This window comes from Micropterus salmoides, unplaced genomic scaffold (assembly GCF_014851395.1).
Source record: "Micropterus salmoides isolate LMB-PRFRI ecotype aquatic unplaced genomic scaffold, ASM1485139v1 Ms_hic_scaffold_1, whole genome shotgun sequence".
Classification (NCBI taxonomy): domain Eukaryota; kingdom Metazoa; phylum Chordata; class Actinopteri; order Centrarchiformes; family Centrarchidae; genus Micropterus; species Micropterus salmoides.
Window position 1 is genome coordinate 66533062 of NW_024040040.1, and position 19762 is coordinate 66552823.

A 19762-nucleotide genomic window follows, 5' to 3' on the forward strand; every position below is an offset into this window, starting at 1 on the left:
GCAGATTGAACCCGGGCCTCTCACACCAAAGGCAGGCATCTTATCCATTGCACCCGGGTCACTGACGGGGGATTCACTCTTGATTTGAGACTGACTGATTGATTAAACTAACTGATTTAAATAATTGAACAATTAATAACTAACTGTCACCAGTAATAATTGTTGGCAATTATTAACTGTACCCAAGGAGTCCTGAAGGCCTTGGGCGGACGGCGATTCAGGTGGTGCCCCAAACGAGTGCTTATGATATAATATTCCAAATATTATTATTCATAATTCATTAAGAAGTGTAGGTTCACTATAATAAATAGCTTTTAAAAATCCTGATATAATATTTCAAAATATTATTATTCATAATTCTTAACAAAGAGTACTATCACTACACTTGAATAGTGAAAGTCATAGGAAAATGAAGGCTCAGTTACCGAGGGGACAAATCAGAGGCTGCATGCACCTTGGAAAATGATGCTGCCGAACATGACATGTTTTTAGAACGTGTTCTCTTGTTGAGCAAATAGGAAAAATGCCTCCAAACGCATGTCAGTTCATGTATTGAAAATAGTAAGAGCTGCACCACTCCGGAGCAACGGGCAGGGGATCACTGGTCACTCTCCTATCCAACACAACTGTAAACACGGTCATAGAAGCTACTGAATGTCTCATTAAAGAAAACGTTGCTGCGAGGTTAAAGAGGCCGGCATGTATTTCATTCAAATGATACAACACAAACATAACAGACAAACACCAGTGTTCAGGATCCAGAGGGATGTCTTTACATTAATCTTGCTGTTACACTCAAGACCCTGAGCGAGAAAGATAACAAGAAGCCGACGGTGCGTGCAAATTCCGATGCTTATGCAGAGGCTCTGCTGAAATACCAAACCATCCTCACTGTCCAGACGTTTTTACACATCTTCCAACAAACAACTCCACTTTATTTAAAAACAAGTGGAAAGGATTTGCTCATGGCCCATCGCTTTGTCACAAGCAAACATGACAAATATGAAAAACTATGCAAGGGATTTTAAGAGGGTAAAGGCAGCAACAGATGCATTTGTGCAATGGGCCAATAGAGAATTAAATGTGTGTGAGACAGACACAGAGGTGGAACACACGCTGCCAAACCGGAGACCAAATAAGACGAGGCGAGTTATGTGATGATACAGCCATATCAGATGCTGACAGCAAGTATGAGGTACAAGTGCACAATGTCATTCTGGAGTCCATCATTGAAAGTATTTCCCGACGTTTTGCTAAAAACAGAGAACTGTACACAGATTTCCGCCCTGCTTGATCCCCAGAACTTCAATGGCTTGAAATGTAACGGTGTACCTGCAGGTGCAGTCAGTGCCCTGAGCGCCAAACTGATCAGGCTCGATAGCAGAGCAACTCCCGAGGCCTTACAGGCTGAACTACTTAGCCTGGCCACGCACTGGGACAAGCTGAAGTGATGAGAGATGAGTACTGAGGATGGAGATGATGAGCAGACCCCAGATGAAGAATGAGATGTTGTGAACACAACATGCCAATCTTGCAGAAAGTGTCCCTTCTGTTGTTATTATGTCCTACAAAGGCATAACCTGCTCACTGACTCCTACCATCTAATCGGACTGTGATACAAGCTTCTGTTAACTCTGTCTGGGACACAAGTTGCACGTGAGCGAAGCTTTTCCACGTTAAAATTCACAGGAGCACCTTGAAAACTTTATGTTGATGGCAATCGCAAAGCAGACTCTGGTTTCTTTGGACACGGATTGCATCATTAAAATGGTGGCAGAGAAGAGCGCTGATGCAACGGCTGCTGATTTAATAAGGTAGGACATGCTTCTTTTTATCATGTATTTTATTGTGTTTTTTTCATAACTGATGGTCATGGTGCTTTATCTTTCTTAATCAGTGTGTTGTGTGCGTCTGACCGCTGTGTCATGCTCGTGTGTGCGTATGAATGTGTGTGTATAGACTGCAGTCTATGCACCTTGCCGTGTACGCCTACAGTGTGAGAGTCATTGCTGCCTGTATGATGTCTCAGTGGGGAAAATGTCCAGATTCAGGGGACGTTTTTTTTTACGTCATCACTTTGTTGGGCCGGTGAAAACCACATTGCCAGGGCCGAATTTTGGTCCCAATCCGGACCTGCCATCTTGTGACCAATTTAAAGTTTAAATCAAGTCTGTAGCTGAAAGTGTGCTGAACTAGTACCCTTACAGAGTTGAGTAGGGATGAAGAGGATTTAATCCTTCTCTCCATTCACTTACAAAGTGTTACTGGAAAATCTTGAATACTTTGGAAATTATTCAAGGTATCAATGAGAAAAGTACTACCCCTCTATTCATTGAGCTGAACTCAACATTGACTCAGCGTTCACTCGAAATAAAACCGCCTTTAATCATCTGTTGTAGCTGCTGTGAATGTGAAACAGGCGGAACTGAAGAAAGTGCATGATCAGCAAAACATCTGACTGGATAATTAAGCTTTAAAAAGTTGTCATTAATTGTATAATGTTTTTTAAATTAGCTGCATTTTACTCACATTTCACTTTAATAGAGACAAATCCATGTCTTCCTCTCCAGATCATTCACAGCTGCACGTAATACTTTCCAGAGTCAGAGGACTGGATGGACCGAAGACAAGCTTTTGTTCTTTACCGAGAGGAGGAAGGTTTGATTTCCATGATATTTATACCAGGTGTATTTAGCTGCTGGGTTAGCATCACTGCTGCAGGTCAGAGTCACTGAACTGCCCTCCACTATCTCAGCAGAGGGACTCACTGACACAGAGGGAAGCTTTGGAGCATCTGGAGGAGAAACATGAACACATTTTACATTTAATTTTAATATGAGGTTGAGTTTTCACAGTGGAGCATTATTTCATTTCGGTGGTGCAGCTTGATTTCCTCGTGTATCAGAAACAGCATGGGTTTCTGTTACCATGGAAACAAGTTGAACACTTTGATACATTGAAGATACAAGAACAGATAATCAGGGAATTTCTCTGATGATGCACAAGTTTTATCTGATCCAGAGAATTTAAAATGTCTAATGACAAGATAAATCTTGTTTTAATACATTTTCATTGTGAGTTATTTTACAGTTTAATTTTGCAGTAAAGACAGTGAATAAAATATATAATTATGCAACATGTCTACAATCTCATGGGGAAATGATTTGGTTTTCATCCGGTTCTACAATGAATCACCAAATAGCACTGAGTTACATGCAGTTAATGTGCAGTACAATAGGTTAAAGGCTCCAGCAGATGGTGTCATGTCAGTGGAAGACTGGATGTAAACTCACACACTGAAGGAGAGCGGGACTTCTCATATCCTCCTACAGCACAGGAAAAACTGTCTGCATGATCAAAGTAAGAATTAGATGTCTGTCCATCTGTCCAAATATTCTGTCCATTCTTGTACCAGACGTAGTAATGATGACCAGGTGGAAGACAACTGCTGTGACACTTCAGCTCTGTCCAGTTAGAAGACCCCTGTAATCTGCTCACCTGCACCTGGAGATCTGAATCTGTGAATAAGGAACAAAAATCTTCACTTTAGACTGAACTGTCAACATAGAAACACAGTAACCTTCATAAGATGTTGAACATTTGGAACTAAATAAATAAATATTCAGATAAAAATGTTACCTGTGACAGACAGAGTGACTCCAGGTGAACCAGTATATGTCCCACCTGGTTGGTTTGTTATGAACCTGAACTTGTACTCAGCTGAGTCGCGCTCTCTCTCAGGTCTGTGACTCTCAGAGTGCAGTAGTTCATATAACAGCTATACTCCACACGACCTGAATACTCTGACTTTGTTTTCAGATCCACAGTATCATCACCTTTAAACCAGAATGTTTCCCCAGCAGTAATATAACGGTAACTGATTGTGGATGGGTATCTGTAGGTGCAGCTCATGTCCATTGTTGATCCTTTAAAGGCACAGATCTCAGTAGAAGTGTACGTCACTCCCCAGTCATACTGACTCTGTACCACTGTAACACAGAGCACATCAGACACAATCAACATTAACAACTTCATTTAACAATCAGACAAAGTGGATCAAACTACCAATATGGTTTGAGGGAAACGTAACCTGAACAAGCTTCAAAATCCTGAATTATCTGCAGTCATTGTCACAGAAAGTTTATAAGGTGTTTGTCATATTTTAATGTTGTGAAAAGTTGGGTTTCTGCTTGTGTCCATTCATTCAAAAAAATCTAAACAAAATGCCTGAAAAGCTTATGTGTCAACACACAAGTAATCCAAACAGAAAATTAATAAAATGACATTTTACTCTCTTTTCTGGGATAGAGCAGCAGAACAGTGGTACATAAAATACTCAGTTGTTCTGTATCATTCTTCTTCCAAGGCACTTCCTAACTCCTGTTCTAAATATTTAATGTTTTATTACATTTTTTGTTATTTCTGAATAAAACCAGGGTGAACAGAGAGAAGTCTAAACACAACGTCTTGCTCAGTTATACACAGTCAGTGCAAAGGAAGATGTACACATGCTTTCTACAGTTCATCTCTATGTGCACTGAGGCAGGACATCATCCAGTCTGAAGGTGCAGTGAAGTGAACAGGAAAGTATCAGACCTGTGACCTTTAATGCAGTTTACTGACCGGGATAAGAGGAGAAATATAAATTCTTAGAGAGTCTGTGCTTTTCTTGGTCAGTTCTCTCTTCACTCTGCGGTCAGGTTGCTGCAGAGTTAAGTGTGAAAGCTAAAAATAAATGCAGCACTGAGGTGTAGAGTTTCTAGCAGCTAAACATAAGATAGCAGAAAACTGCTATCAAGATCTCTGACTTTAGCACCCGCTGAATGAGGGTAAATTTTGGCAGATCGTCAGACCATCCGCCATTTTGGCAGACGAGAAAACGTTCAACAGAAAGACACGTGTAAGTTTAGTGTAGCCTATTATGGTGATCGGTACACACCCCTGCCTCACACACAAGACACACAGAGCAGTCAGCTCAGGTAATATCTGTGGCGGTGTTTGAACCAAACTCAGCAGTGGAAGAGGCCCAGTCCCTCCTGAGTGACAGCCGGTGAGCTTACCAGCAGCACCGGCCAGACAACAGGAGGGAACTCCGGTGTTGATGGAGAATCATAAGCTTGTCAATCAGAGACAAGAGACATCACTTGGTTTTATTTTCATTGGCCAACTTTTGTATTGAAAGGAGTATTTTTTGTTTGCTTGTTGGGATCCAGAAGAAGACGTTTTTATTGAGATATGGACCCATTCATTGGTGGTTTAACTGAGTGTTAGGCTGCCTTTGAAATATCAGGCTGTTAGTGATTTTTAGGTTAAGTGAAATTAATGTCATGTACTAAAAGACATGCACAATGTTTTTTGTGTTTAAAATTTGAATGATAACATTATTTACAGTATGCATAAATGAGCAGAATGTTCATTTAGGTTATCTTGGTGCATTTCTAAATTGACAGATACAATTTCTGTGTTAGACAAAAATACCTGCTTGTCACAGTGGCAGGCAGTAAAGAAGTTATTTTTGGACCTTGCTGCTGTCAACACAGAGCACAGAAACATCACACTGAGGTCAGACAGTACAAAAGGAACTAGCAGGAGTTGCAGATGAAGATATGAGAGAAGTTTGTCAGTATGACTTCACTGTGTGAGACCAGTAGGCCTATCTCTCTAAAACCTTCACCGTGATAAAAGTAGCTTCAAATAGGAACTATTTGAAGTCTCTGTTTCCGGTTTACACTTTCTTGTCTAATTGTACAAGTGGATAATGGAACAAGCCGACGCTTTGGTGCGTAAATTGCATTTACGTCTTCATTCAATGCGACAATAACACAGCATAGTGCTAACATCGTTTAGGCAGCATCAGCTCTGGAAAAATGAACTCACACTGTTCAATATACATTTGCATTAGCGCAAGTAGGACAATGAAATTAGGAAATACCCCCTAAACTGGCTGTTTTCATCAACTGATCCTGATACTTCATTCTGATCCACTTATTTTCACATCTGACCTTCAGCCTACTTTTACAAGACCTACATTTCCCAGCTTCCCCTGTTTTAATGCTAATATAAGTTTAGATATTCAGTACCTGACACAGAGAGAAGGAAGACGACAAATCCACTTGTTGCTGCAGTTAAACTCATAGCTGCTCCTCTCATCTCTCTGTGTGCTTAATATAATAAACAATAACAAATAAAACTGACAATAAAACATGTCAGCAGATAAAATAATGTACACAGGAGATATACAGTATCAGTCACATCAATAAACAATTCTACTTACAATGAAGAAGGGCGTTGTCTTTAAAGAAGCCTTCCTCTGTGTCAGCAAGCAGAACACGGATATCAGGCTGTTAAACTACTAGATTTCCTTCCTCTTTAGATTATTAATATTCATGATGAGCCAAATGCCAGTTAACACCAACATCAAAATAAAGAAGTAACGATTTGCAAACTAAGAACTTAATAAGAGAGAATAAGAAAATAGTGTTATGGCCTGTTGGTATTAAACCTGTTTGCTGCTTCCTACTGACACAAGAAAAGAGAAAAGAGAACAGACAGGCGTGAAATTTGGTTTCATGCATTACTTGACACGTCTAGTGCATCTTTAGACAGTGAAATAACCTTTATACCAGTATGAGTTCAAAGAGATGGACTGCAGCAGTATGGGATATAAAAAGTCACGTGCTGAGCTCAGTGTTTATTCAGTATTGAGAAACATGTAAGAAAAGTAGATCAGAAACAATGAATTACATTTTGCAGCTCTCTCACTCACAGTCATTGTGACTCTGTGTCACTGTAACACAGAGCACATCTGACAAGATGCTGCTGGAGGTAAGACAGAAAATATGTCTTCTTGTAATTTGGGTGAAGTGACTCTTTGAAACAGCAGTGGAGGGAGCTCTCAGAGTGAGGAAGCCTGAATGTGCCACAACAAAGGTTCACCACTAGAGGGCAGTGAAACATCACAGAACTGAAACAGGACGCTGAAACATTACTCAAACCAATGAATGGATTATCAAAATAGTTGGCGATAAATTTAATAGTTGGCAATTAATCATTGCAGCTCTAGACTGTGTGTTGCTTTCAGCCTGTCCACCCCATTATCCCCAGGTCAGATCTACCGGTGTGCATTTCTCTCTAACACCACAGTGTGTTTTCTTTGCTGCTTATCACTGAGAGTCACCAAAGTTAGAAAGTTGATGCTCATTGTGGCTCTATAAAGACACACAGCCCTGAAACTGTAAGATGCAACTTTTAACTAATTGACTGATGAAAATGGCTTCAAAAACTCACTTTACCATGAAGATAAACTTGAGCATGACAAATACTCTCAATTCCATATTTTCTGATACTTACTGACAGTACACCAATATTGTTACTTCACAGCTGTATTACATTAGTTAATACACATACACTCACTGATGATATGGATAATCAGGTGGGTGTTAGTGGTTTTACTTTTACACTGTTATTCTTAACGGTATATTCTTTCATGCAAAAAAGAATAAAAATATTCTTAACATGTTGATTTGTGGGTTTTTTTAACCTGTCCTGTCCAGCAGTCTGTTACACATTATGAAGAGCTGGATGTTGTGATAGACAGATTATTATTGAAACTATTGGTTTGTTGTTCTTACCATCATTTTAACTTCTGTAACGAACTTGCTGAATGACGGCTCATAGAAGCTCTTAATGAAGGGCTTTTGCTCTGAAAAGCTTCAAATTAAGTGAACCTCGACCTGATCTGCTTCTATGAATGACCCCAAACAATTTAAGTGGACTAAATTGACATTTACAGCTGAAATGAATGTTCCTGAATTCCTCTTCATTAAACTGTCTGTGCATCTTTATATCAGCAACATCCCAAATCATAATAATCTGTTACGCTGTGGCACATTTCATCCTCACAGTGACAAGAACTGACTGTGTATAATAAGCCAAGGCAAGATTTTATTTGTCTGGTAAATAAAATAATATTATGGAAAATAAGCAGAAAAACTGAAATGCACACAGAAGCTCCTCATGAGTTAATAAGTTATTTCATAGGGATAATTTCAAAATAACAGTTTCAATAACAACTTTATTCCTCACATTCCTGACATAACTAACTAATATAACAAACTCTGCAGGAAATAATAAGCTTACATAATTTAATCATGTCAAACATCACCTGTCTATCGACTGACAGGTCATCATGATTCAGTTCAACCTGCTAACACCACCATGTTGTCCTACTTTGTCTGAAGTCTGAAATCTGAAGTCGGCCTGTTTTATTGGATGCAGGAGGCTCTAACCTGACTGGACTTCACACCATGTCTTCCTGCTGCTCTGTGTCTTCTGTCTGTGCTGCAGTGACGCCCTTCAAGTCTGAGACGTTCTCATACGCAGGACAGAGTCTAACTGATGGGAGAGACGACAAAATGAAGCTCAATGTACCTCTTTCATGAAACCTGCATATAATTAGATTCTATCCAAAATGTATTTAATCACATTTACAAGTAAATTATTTGCTGAAATAGTGTTATGACAAAATGCCTTACTGGTTTCTACTCAGCAAGTTGCATTTTTAACCTTAATCTCCCCACTTTTCATCATATGGTGGATTAAGATGTCTGATGTGTACATGTGTAAGTGAAGTGAAAAACGTACCTGCCACAACAGTCAAATGTAAAGTGAAGTTAAGACGTCCTCTTTTGTTCTGGGCTTCACAGTAATATTTGTGTTCAGGTCTGATGTCAGTGATGGTGAAGTTCTGTCCTGACGGAGTTATGACGTCCTCGTGTAGATGTTACAATTTGCAACACAAATTAAACTTTTGTATTTACTACATCAGAGGACTGTGGCTGTTAGTTTAGTTCACATGCAGTTCTTCTATTGACTGTGACAGACTGAAATTGTCCGCTGCACACAGATGTTGTCACTTTGTTAAGCTTCTCCTGCTGGACTGAAACTCCAGCATGTTAGTGTCCAGTCCATTGTGCGCCTGCCTGTTTTGCTTGTAACCTCTTAAAATGAAGCAATATGTACTCCCATTTTGTGGCCTCAGTGTAGATATGACTTGTGAGCATTTCATGTTTTTATTTTAGGCAAAACAAAACATTACAGAACAAAGGAGATGGACCACAATAAAAAGGAATTAAAAAGGAAGCAAGACAGACAACTGTAATAAGGTTAAAATGTATCCTGCAGAGTTTTTTTTTATCACTAGCATTATGGAGACATGGTTTTACAAGTGGGTTCTAGTTTTGTTTAGCAGGTATAATGTTTATCATATTCACCATGTTAGTTGTGTTAGTTTCTAACATTTGTTTATCAGCGCTAAACAGAAAGTACAGCTGAGGATGCTGGGAATTAGTTTTTCAGCTATTTGGTCATAAACCAAAGAAGCAAACAAATCCATCCAATAGTTGTCAAGATATGTCACAAAATGACACCATGGTTGTGGTGCAGGGTTAAAATCTGGGGATCACCAAAGTCAGTAGGATGCATCCTCTGGGAACCATAAATGTCAGTAAAAACTTTTATGACAATCCATCAAATAGTTGTTGAACTATTTCAGTCTGGACTCTGGACCAAAGTGGTGGACCAGTTGACAGCCCAACCAACCACAGACTAACTTTGCCATCCCTAGAGCCTAGCACATTTAAAAATGACAGAAAGCACAGATTAGACGTTCCGGTTGCGTTCAGCACTTTTGTTGACTGTACTGTACAATGCAGCTGGATCCTCCACAGTTTCCTGACTTCTGGTCCTGAGAAAAAAAGATAAAGATATAGTATTAACTCAAACTGCTGTGAAAATATTGTGAGCCAGGTTCAGGTGTGATGAAGACGTTTCAAGAGACTGATGAAGGCTTACACAGCATGGTTTAATGAGACTCGGCCGAGGAGATGCAGTGCCGGCACACAACATGTGAACACATGAAATGCCAACACCAAATCTGAAGGCTACTTCCTGTCTGATATTTATCCTTCCTAGACCTACACAGATTCACTAAGTGTCCAAATAAGTGTCCTTTTCTACATAGCCAGTCAGTCTGTAATGAACAACATAAAGATAATCTTGACCTTGGGTTACCTAACAGATGTATAACAGTGCATCCTTATCAACTCAGCTGCATCAGTCAGCCGACAAGCAGGCAGAGAGGAGAGACAGAGTCTGGCCTACAGTTTTGGAGAGGCCCTGGCTGTCACCTTTGGCTTCCTTTAGCTCAGTAATTGACCCTATCATGACCTGCGGAAACCTGGGTCATAGTACCCTTAAATTCCTTCACAAATACAAACAGTGATATGAAAATGTAAAGAAAACAAGCAAATGCAACAGGAATGAAAGTGTTAAAATGAAATACTTGATCATCAGCTCCATTAACTGCATGCCATGTTGAGGTTTTAGTGAGGATAATGTTCCTGTGAGAGGAGCTGCTCACCTTGGGGCAGTACTGGCACTGTTAAATTGGACAGCAGCGTACTCAACAACTTCCTCCTCCTCCTCTTCCTTGTGTCTTCGGGGGACAGCTGGTATGATGTTGGAGTAGACAGCATCTGTCTGGTTATTGGAGAAGTGGAAACTGGCATAATGAAGGTCATCCTGTTCCCTGTCGTCTGGTCTATCTCCAGGCTCAGATGATTGCTTGGAGGATCTCTTTTTCCTGGTTAGAATGAATTAAAAACCAAGGAAATAATAATTCATCTGCCAACCTGGCTGCTAACAAGACTCTGGTATTCAATGTAAAATGCATCAGTAAAACAAATCTACTCACCCTATCAGTAGGAGGACAGAGAGCCATATGATAGCCAGGAAAACAGCAGATGTTGTTCCAAAGACTGCTGATTTCCATACTCCTGGGAACACTGGAATAAGACAAAATGACTCATTTGAGTGTGTTCAGATGTTTGGCCACATAGCGTGATATAACAAAAATATTTTTCTTTGCACATGTATTATGTATGTTCTTTTGAAATAGTAGAAGATCTTTTGCCATCCTAAGAGACTCATTAAATTGTATGAACGTCCTCCTTTGGGATACCCAAGCTCCCCCTGGCCAGCAGGAAGATTTAACCTCTGTGGTGTGTCCAGGGTCTGTCCTATGACCTTCTCTCAGTCACATGTGCATGGCTAAATCTGGTTCGACGCCCTGGCATCATCTTAAATTTCTCCTCTAAATGAAAATCTGCATTGGCTAAATATCGAGGCTGTCATTGTAAAGCGAGCTCATTTTGAATCAATGACTTTAGCTCTGCTCTGAAAAATTAGTGCGAACAAAGCTGCAGTATTTTTCTGACTTGAAATTCACTTTGCCTGTTTGTTTGGAATTTTAGTGCAAATCACATTAATAATATATTTATATATATATTAAAAATATTTAGTGCAGGTGAGGTGCAAACAACTGGGAGTTTTAAATAAGGCAGTGCAAAGCTCAGTTACTCTGAACTGTATTCCACTTCACCCAACCCCACAGAGGGAAGCTTTGGAGCATCTAGTAAGGAATTAAACATTATGTATTGAGACATACTCCACTCGCATGTATGATTTAGAATTACTCTTGGATCATGAAATAAAAAGGTGAACTTACACTGAACATCTATAGATAGAGATGTAGAGTTTATCTGCCCATATTTGTTTTCAGACTTGCAGAAGTAGATTCCTCTGTCCTCGGAGCTGATGGAGGTGAAATAATAACTTCCTTCTGGTCCTTGATGCAGAGTTTGGTTCTCCTTGTACCAGGTGTATTTAGCTGCTGGGTTAGCATCACTGCTGCAGGTCAGAGTCACTGAACTGCCCTCCACTATCTCAGCAGAGGGACTCACTGACACAGAGGGAAGCTTTGGAGCATCTGTATTACATGAATATAGATTATCATAAGTTGATGCATATTTGGCAGGATGTGGAAAGTTGATCGTGTCTAAATGTACTGAAGCTGCTCAGTGAATTACAGCAGAAAACTTGAAGGAGGCAGGTAAAATCTTTTCGTTGTCGAGTTAAAAGGATACTCCAGAGATTTAGTTTTGCACTTCCACAAAGTTGGGGGACTCACGAGAAACAGATTTAAATAATTTATCAAACTGAAGCAGTAGAGGATGAAATATCCTGACCTGTATTCCATAATATGGGTCAAACTCCCCAAAACACTGAATGTCCACTTTTTTCAAAGAAAGCCCAGTTTGTACTGCAGCCTTCTTATTGAAAAGTCTAAAGCCCAAGCTGAAAAAATCAAAGTATGTGACATATACTTCTCAAAAACATTAAGGGAACACTTAAATCAAACATCAGATCTTGAAGTTCTAAATATTTACTGTACACTGTATAATTTGTTGAGAACAAAATTATTATTATTAACAGTCAGTGGAAACCAAAATCACCTACTGAATGAGGACTGGACACATTGAAAAGTTAAAAGTTAAAAAATTAAACTGTTAAACTGCAACTCATGATGTGACTCAGTAGTATGTATGGCCCAAGGGGCTGTATGCACTCCTGACAACGTCTCAGCAGTGCTCCTCCTGGTCCTCCTCGCACAAAGAAGCAGTTCTGGCCCTGCTGCCGGGTTGATGTCCCGTCTACGGTGTCCAGCTCTCCTCGTGCAATTATCGGTCTCCTTGTATCTCCTCCATTCTTTTAAGCCTGTGCTGGGAGACGCAGCAAACCTTCTTGCTGTGGCACATATGGATGTGCCACCCTGGAGGAGCTGGACTACCTGTGCAACTTGAATGGGCTGCAGATATTGCGTCATGCAACCAGTGTGACGAGGACGCTAACAAAATGCAAAACTAAAGAACAATCAGTCAGGAAGGGTAAGGAGAGAACAACTGTCTGCGGCCACCACGTGCAAAACCATTCATTTTTTGGGGGGTTGTCTTGCTGTTGCCGCTCCAAAAACAGGTGATTCACAATTACTTATTCTCCTAACTGGACAGAATGATATCCCAGAAGTTCACTTGACATGATGTTATACTGTGATGATATTTTTAGAGTGTATTTAATCTCTCAATAGCATTAAACCTGTGTTTCACTCACATTTCACATTAATAAAGATGTATTCAGATGTCCTCCTCCCCAGCTGGTTCTCAGCTGCACAGTAATACTCTCCAGAGTCAGAGGTCTGGATGGAGCTGAAGACAAGCTGTGATTCTTTACTGAGGTCTTCATGGTCTGGATTTTTAGTCCTCTTGTACCAGATATAGTTAGCTGCTGGCTTAGCATCACAGCTACAAGTCAGATTTACTGAACTGCCCTCCACTAAATCACCAGAGGGACTCGCTGACACGAAGGGAAACTTTGGAGCATCTGCAGGAGATATTAACATACATTAACTTTAAAATGTTTTTGTAAAACAGTCTTTTGTTGTTGATAGTTCAATCCTAAAGAGAATCATTTATTCAGGAAGAAATTAAAGAAAGAAAAACAGATTACATTTCCTTTTTTTTTAGATGTTTGATTATTGCTGCTGTCCAGAGTTGCTGTGGTCACAAAAATTCTGAAGACTTTGTGTTTCTTCTGGTGTTTCCTGAACCAATTACACACCTTTATAGTAAAAGCTGATTTCCTTTTTTTCTTTTATATTTACTAACTATTTGCTAATAATTATTTTGGGGGGAAAGTATCCCTCATTCAAATTGTTGTGGAACTAGTGCTTAAAAATTAAAACAAAAAGCTTGAGTGAACTAAACTGCACAAACACACACACAATTACTGTCACCCATTAAAGACACATATATTCATGATACAGCATTAGTTACACTACTCCACCAGATGGTGTCATGTCAGTGGAAGACTGGATGTAAACTCACACACTGAAGGAGAGCGGGACTTCTCATATCCTCGTACAGCACAGGAAAAGCTGCCTGCAGGATCAAAGGGGCCTGAATATGTAGATGTTTCTTCCTGAATTTTCTGTCCGTTCTTGTACCAGATGTAGGAAGGATGGCCAGGTAGACGACAGCTGCTGTGACACTTCAGCTCTGCCCAGGGAGAATACTTTGATCTGCTCACCTGCACCTGCAGATCTGAATACATGAATAACAGAAATCTTCATTTCTAACTGTCAACACATACAAGCACACAGATGCAAGTAACCTTCATAAGATGTTGAACACATGAAACTAAACTGATAAATATTCAGATGAAAATGTTACCTGTGACAGACAGAGTGACTCCAGGTGAACCAGTATATTTCCCACTTTCTTGGTTTGTTATGAACCTGAACTTGTACTCAGCTGAGTCGCTCTCTCTCAGGTCTGTGATTCTCAGAGTGCAGCGTTTGTTCTGACAAATATACTCCACACGACCTGAATACTCTGGGTCCGTTTTCAGATCCACTTGAACATTATTACCCTCTTTCGTAAACCAGAATGTTTTCTCAACTTTGGTATCATGATTATTTAAGCTGGATGGATATGTGTAGGTACATTTATGTCCACTGTTGATCCTTTTAAGGCACAGATCTGAGTTGGAGTGTAAGTCACTCCCCAGCCATTCTGACTCTGTACCACTGAAAAACAGATGACATCAGAAACCAAAATCAGATTCAAAACATCAGAGAACAAACTTATTTTCATATATTTATTTTTGTAAAACTTAACTGAACTACTGCACATGTACAAAACTGCGTTGGGAGTCAAACCCTTTGCCATGGAGAATTAACAGTCTACAGGTTTTCATGTCATTTTAAAGACTTTTAGAGGCAGAGGGGAGAAAACCTGTAGACTGTCGGCTCTCCATGGCACAAGACTGGACAACTTGTGTAGGTTCTATGTAATATCCTGTAAGACAAAGAGGATCAAGGTACCAGCGTGTTTTTGGGAACAGCTATCCTGGATAAGCAGTGTCACAAAAACGTATCTCTGTAACTAGAACTGAAAAAGAATAACGTATTTTATCAGGTGTTTCAGTTTTTATTGATACAATAGGAATATTTATCAATGTTGGTGCTACAGCTTCGGTCCATTCATTTAAGACATAGAAAAGGACATTAGGGGGGAATCGGAGGAGCATTTATTTACTTTTTGCTCACTAAAACCTTGTATTAAATATTTGTTGGAGATCATACACCCTAACTCTGAAGTCTCATGGAGGGGATGATGGCACAGACGTAACTATTGTTGACTAGCTGTCAGTTTTTAAAGATCAAGTCATCAAATCCGTCTAATTTAAAAAATAAATTCACTTTGTGGTATGGCTGCTGACTGAAGGCCTTCCCCATAACATCAGATATAGCTGATAACTGATCCAGGGTCCCTGTGTGTGCAGGGGGAATTTAAAAAAGCATCATCAATGGAGATCTGATGGACGATTCACCATGGCAACAGGTAAACAAGCCTCTATTTTAACCCAGTGATGCTCAAAACGTGGACCATGATATTTCTCTTAAATCACAGGATGAAAGGAGTCACTTAGTTAACAATAATACATTTTATTCAGTGTAGTCTGCTCATTCATCATTTACCAGACGTAAATTTCTGTAATGTTGCATTGGATTTTAATTATATTTATTCACCTGTAACCTGACAGGGACAAAATACCACTGGCAATAACTGAAGATGAAAATATAGATAAGACACAGTTTAGTCATGGACCTATGATTAGTCCGACCCAGTAATAATAATTTTGGTCATTTGCATTTGAAAATGTGTCTCTGTTCAAACTGACTGTAAAGTTTTAGACGTCCAGCCTATTTTATGTAAAAAAATTATGCTCATTTCACATTTAGATACAATGCTTCTATGGGTGGAGCCTGATTCGAAGCTTCGCAGCGAAACATGCAATTTTGTCTATATGTTAGTGTCAACGTTTAATTTTACATAGAACCACCAGTTTTCTGACAATAAGTTAATATACAGCCAATTACAATATACATTTCAATGTTTGATGCTTTAACTAAACATGTGTAAAGAAAAACACTTTCAATAAATGTTTTTAAAGTGCGTAAATAAATCCAAAATTGTAACCCTGGGTCGTCATGTGTAGGCGTAGCTTGTATGTGTGCGGTGGCAGAAGAGGAAAAGATGGAGCCCCAGCTTCACCGGTGTTGTGCCGAGTTGTCGCGGGACTTTTGGATAATTTATCACCGTTGATGAACCACACAAAGAATATTATATCGTTTTTAGACCCAGCTTTTACGTGCAGCACGGCATGCACGTAAAACTCTGCACAAGACCGGTGAATGGCAGGAGGGAGGGAGGGAGAGAGAGGGGGAGAGAGAGAGGTCAAAAATAAGCCTCAGTTTAGCTTTAGGGACAGCCCTAAACATGACAAATAATTGTTCATTGATCAGTTAGGCTACAGGCATATAGATTAGTTTGATTGAAACAGTGATTACTGCAGTAGTGTAGGCCACTAAATGTTTCAGTGTAACTGTTGCTGCCTTAATGTCCACAGAGTCACAGTGATACACAGAAGGACAGAGTAGCCCGTATAGATTTTATCTGTGCTGAGGATGAATCCACAATGTCGCTGTCTCAGTCCTTACATTGATGACAGATTGATCATGTTGAAGATCATGTTTGGGTACGGAACCTATATCTAACTGGGACTTTGATGTTTGCAAAAACTTCTGCAAAGGAATGTTTTCAGTTTGTGCTTTGGTATCGACAGTATGAATGAGGAAATGAAACGCTGCGTCAGACCGCCGCTTCAGGCTCCGCAGGAGGGGAAGAGTCAGAGAAACTCAGCATTTGTTGAAGAAAACCTTCTCCCGAGCAGGCTAGCTTTACAGCATAAATTGCTGGAGTTACTGATCTCAGTCTCTTCTGATAACCCAGAGTTTCCCTCATCTAAGGCTTAACATACTTCTAGTAATCCTGCTTTCTGAAACTGGCCATGGACTACAGAAAATTATGACAGATTATCAAATCAAAATTATTTAATGTGTGTAATGAGGCAGAAATGCATAGTTAAATGTAAAGAGGAGACAAAATAAATGCCATAATAAAGAGGGTAGAAAATGCAAAGGAAGAATAATAAACATATTAACAAAAATATTAAAATTAAAAAATACATTTGAAAAACAATTAAGTTGAAGATTATAAAGGGCAATAAATAAATAAGGTAATTAATACAAAGGTGAATAAATACATAGAAATAGTGTTTTAAGTGAGACTCCCAGTAAACATGGAGACCACCTGAGTAAATCTTTATAAATTGCATCATAAATTAGTATTTTAGTGTATTTTCCTTTATCACATATTTAATAATTATGAGTAATTCAAGGGTATATCACAATGAATTTAAAAATTGATTTGCCTTATCCGTACACAACACACACACACACAGATTATATGTGAAAAATCCAATTAAATCCACAAACCACTATGTGCTACTAAACCAGATACAGACATTTAACATCCAAGTAGAAGCACTGAGTCCAAAAGCTAATGTTGGTGTTGCAGTCAGAGTTTTAAGGTGTTTTAAATTATCACACTGCATAAAACAGGTCAAATATAGGAATATGGAGATCTCAGAATGAATAATTTAATTAAATGTTCTTTCTTATAATCACTTCAGGTTGCTCTGACTAAATGTAAATACATAAATGTAGATATACAGCACCTGGTACAGTCAGGAGAAGGACGACAAATCCTCTCGCTGCTGCTGTTAACCTCATATCTGCTCCTCGCGTCTCGCTGTGTGACTTCAGAGACATTAAAAGATGTCTGCAGCTAAATAATGTCCACAGAAGTAAATCATTCACATCAAAAACACTTCTACCTAACATGAAAGGAAGTTATCTTGAAAAGACAACGTTACTCTGTAAAATCCTCCCAACTTCCTTCCTCTTTACATCATTTACATGAATAATGAACCAAATATACAAGTAGACTTAAGATCACACTAAAAAGTAACTTGCTTTGTTGTTTTTGCAAACTATGAACTTTCTGTCTATCTATTTAAGAGAGTGTAACAAACTAGTTTTGAGGCACTTCAGAACATCCAACAAACAACAAAGACCATCTAAGGAAATCTTATCGTAAATGTGGTCATAGTTTAGGGTCTGTCAGTGATGCTAAACTAAACAGGAACAGAAGGAAACAGTTTGATGCATCGCTTGGATGCACACCATGGGTTCAAATTGTTGTGCTGCATCAGTGTGGAAAAAAGTAACATGTTGCAGTCTTATTGATAGTATAAGACCTATTTTTCAAAAAAAAAAGTTACATGAAAAGACTAAATGTTACAAAAAGTCAGACAAATTATATTTACAGGTGAATGCAGTCAAATACTTTACATATTCTAAAAACAAAGTAAGTTTCTCTAGGGCATATAATTCATTTGTAAAGTCTTGGAGAGGCATATCCCAAGAAAAATATTAACTAAAAGAAAGAACTAAAAAAGAAACAGAATTATCATAAATGCAATATATGTTTTGGTCGTTGACTGTGCTGTACAATGCAGATGGATCCTCTCCAGGTTCCTGACCTCTGGATCTGAAAAAAAAGAAGATATTGTTTGGAAAAATATAATTACCATCACATCCCAACAGTGTTTTAGAGTTTAAAATATAAAAAACAGGGGAAATGACAAATCAACACATTTATTTCATTTGTTATGTCATCTGAATCTTGCAGTGAGTAGTGTTGTAGTACTCGAGACCAAGACCGGTCTCGAGTACTACAACACTACTCAAATCCACTCGCTGCTGCAGTTAAACTCATAGCTGCTCCTCTCATCTCTCTGTGTGGCTTCAGAGACAATAAAACATGTCAGCAGATAAAATAATGTACACAGGAGATATACAGTATCAGTCACATCAATAAACAATTGTACTTACAATGAAGAAGGACGCTGTCTTTAAAGAAGCCTTCCTCTGTGGTCAGTAAGCAGAAGATAGATATCAGGCTGTTAAACGACTACATTTCCTTCCTCTTTAGATTATTAATATTCACAAGCTTACTGCCAGTTAACATAAATATCACAATAAAGATGTAACATTTTGTTAATTATAAACATAATAAGACAGACTAAGAAAGTAGTGTTATGGCCTGTTGGTATTAAACCTGTTTCACTGTAAAAATCCCAGATACAACACATTTTTAAACTCTCCCTATTTTAAGCACCAAAAACAAGACAGGTGTAAAAGTTGGTTTGATGCATCACTTGACACTTTCAAGTGCATCTTTAGACAGTGAAAAATTACCTTTATACCAGTTTAAGTTCAAAGACATTTGACTACAGAGTTGTCACACTGGACCGTCACTTGTTGTGGAAGCTGGCTGTTACTTTACAAATAATATAACACACACATTAGAGGAAGTTTACAGAAACATTGACAAGCTTCCCGCCATCAATATCTGGTCCGCTGCCAGATTCTGGTGCTTTGATGGCGGCAATAAAAATATAAATAAATAAAGCTTTGATAGCTGCCAAAATAGATCTCGTTCATGACAGCAACAGTTACTCAAATAATCACTTCCTCTTTAGTGGTTTCACCTACAAAATAAAAGCACAAGAGCCTTGTTTACTGCAATTCAGTTTTGGGGCTTTTACTTTGAAAAATTCGGGATATTTATATATGATATGATATTCGGACTCCATATTTGTATAGCACCTTTCTAGTCTTTTTGACCACTCAAAGTGCTTTTACACAACATCTGCATCCATCATTGACTCACATTTATACACTGAGCCTAAGTGCTCAAACAGAAACTAACATTCAGAGCCTGGAGGAGCCAGGGATTTAACAGGCAACCCACTCCAACTCCTGAGCCACAGCTGCCTTAGAAAAGAAGGAAATTAGAAGGAAGCCAACCAAAAAACTGCATAGACTATATATACA

At 38.9% G+C, this 19762-nt stretch overlaps 1 protein-coding gene and 1 long non-coding RNA gene across 2 annotated transcripts in view; both read right to left on the bottom strand.

The window, feature by feature from the left end:
* Positions 1-19762, bottom strand: part of LOC119892174 (B-cell receptor CD22-like) — a gene marked incomplete at its 3' end in the record, with an annotated part of 107756 nt that overhangs the window by 76054 nt on the left and 11940 nt on the right. The window contains exons 5-6 of the mRNA XM_038704354.1: positions 13009-13143; positions 11567-11827 (exon numbers count right to left, since the gene is read on the bottom strand). Coding sequence (XP_038560282.1) covers positions 11567-11827; positions 13009-13143 — 396 coding nt within the window. The remainder of the gene's footprint in view (positions 1-11566; positions 11828-13008; positions 13144-19762) is intronic.
* Positions 9506-10872, bottom strand: LOC119899143. Its single transcript, XR_005443726.1, has 3 exons — positions 10754-10872; positions 10421-10642; positions 9506-9745 (listed from the first exon to the last, which is right to left on the bottom strand). It is a non-coding gene; the product is annotated as an uncharacterized LOC119899143 (long non-coding RNA).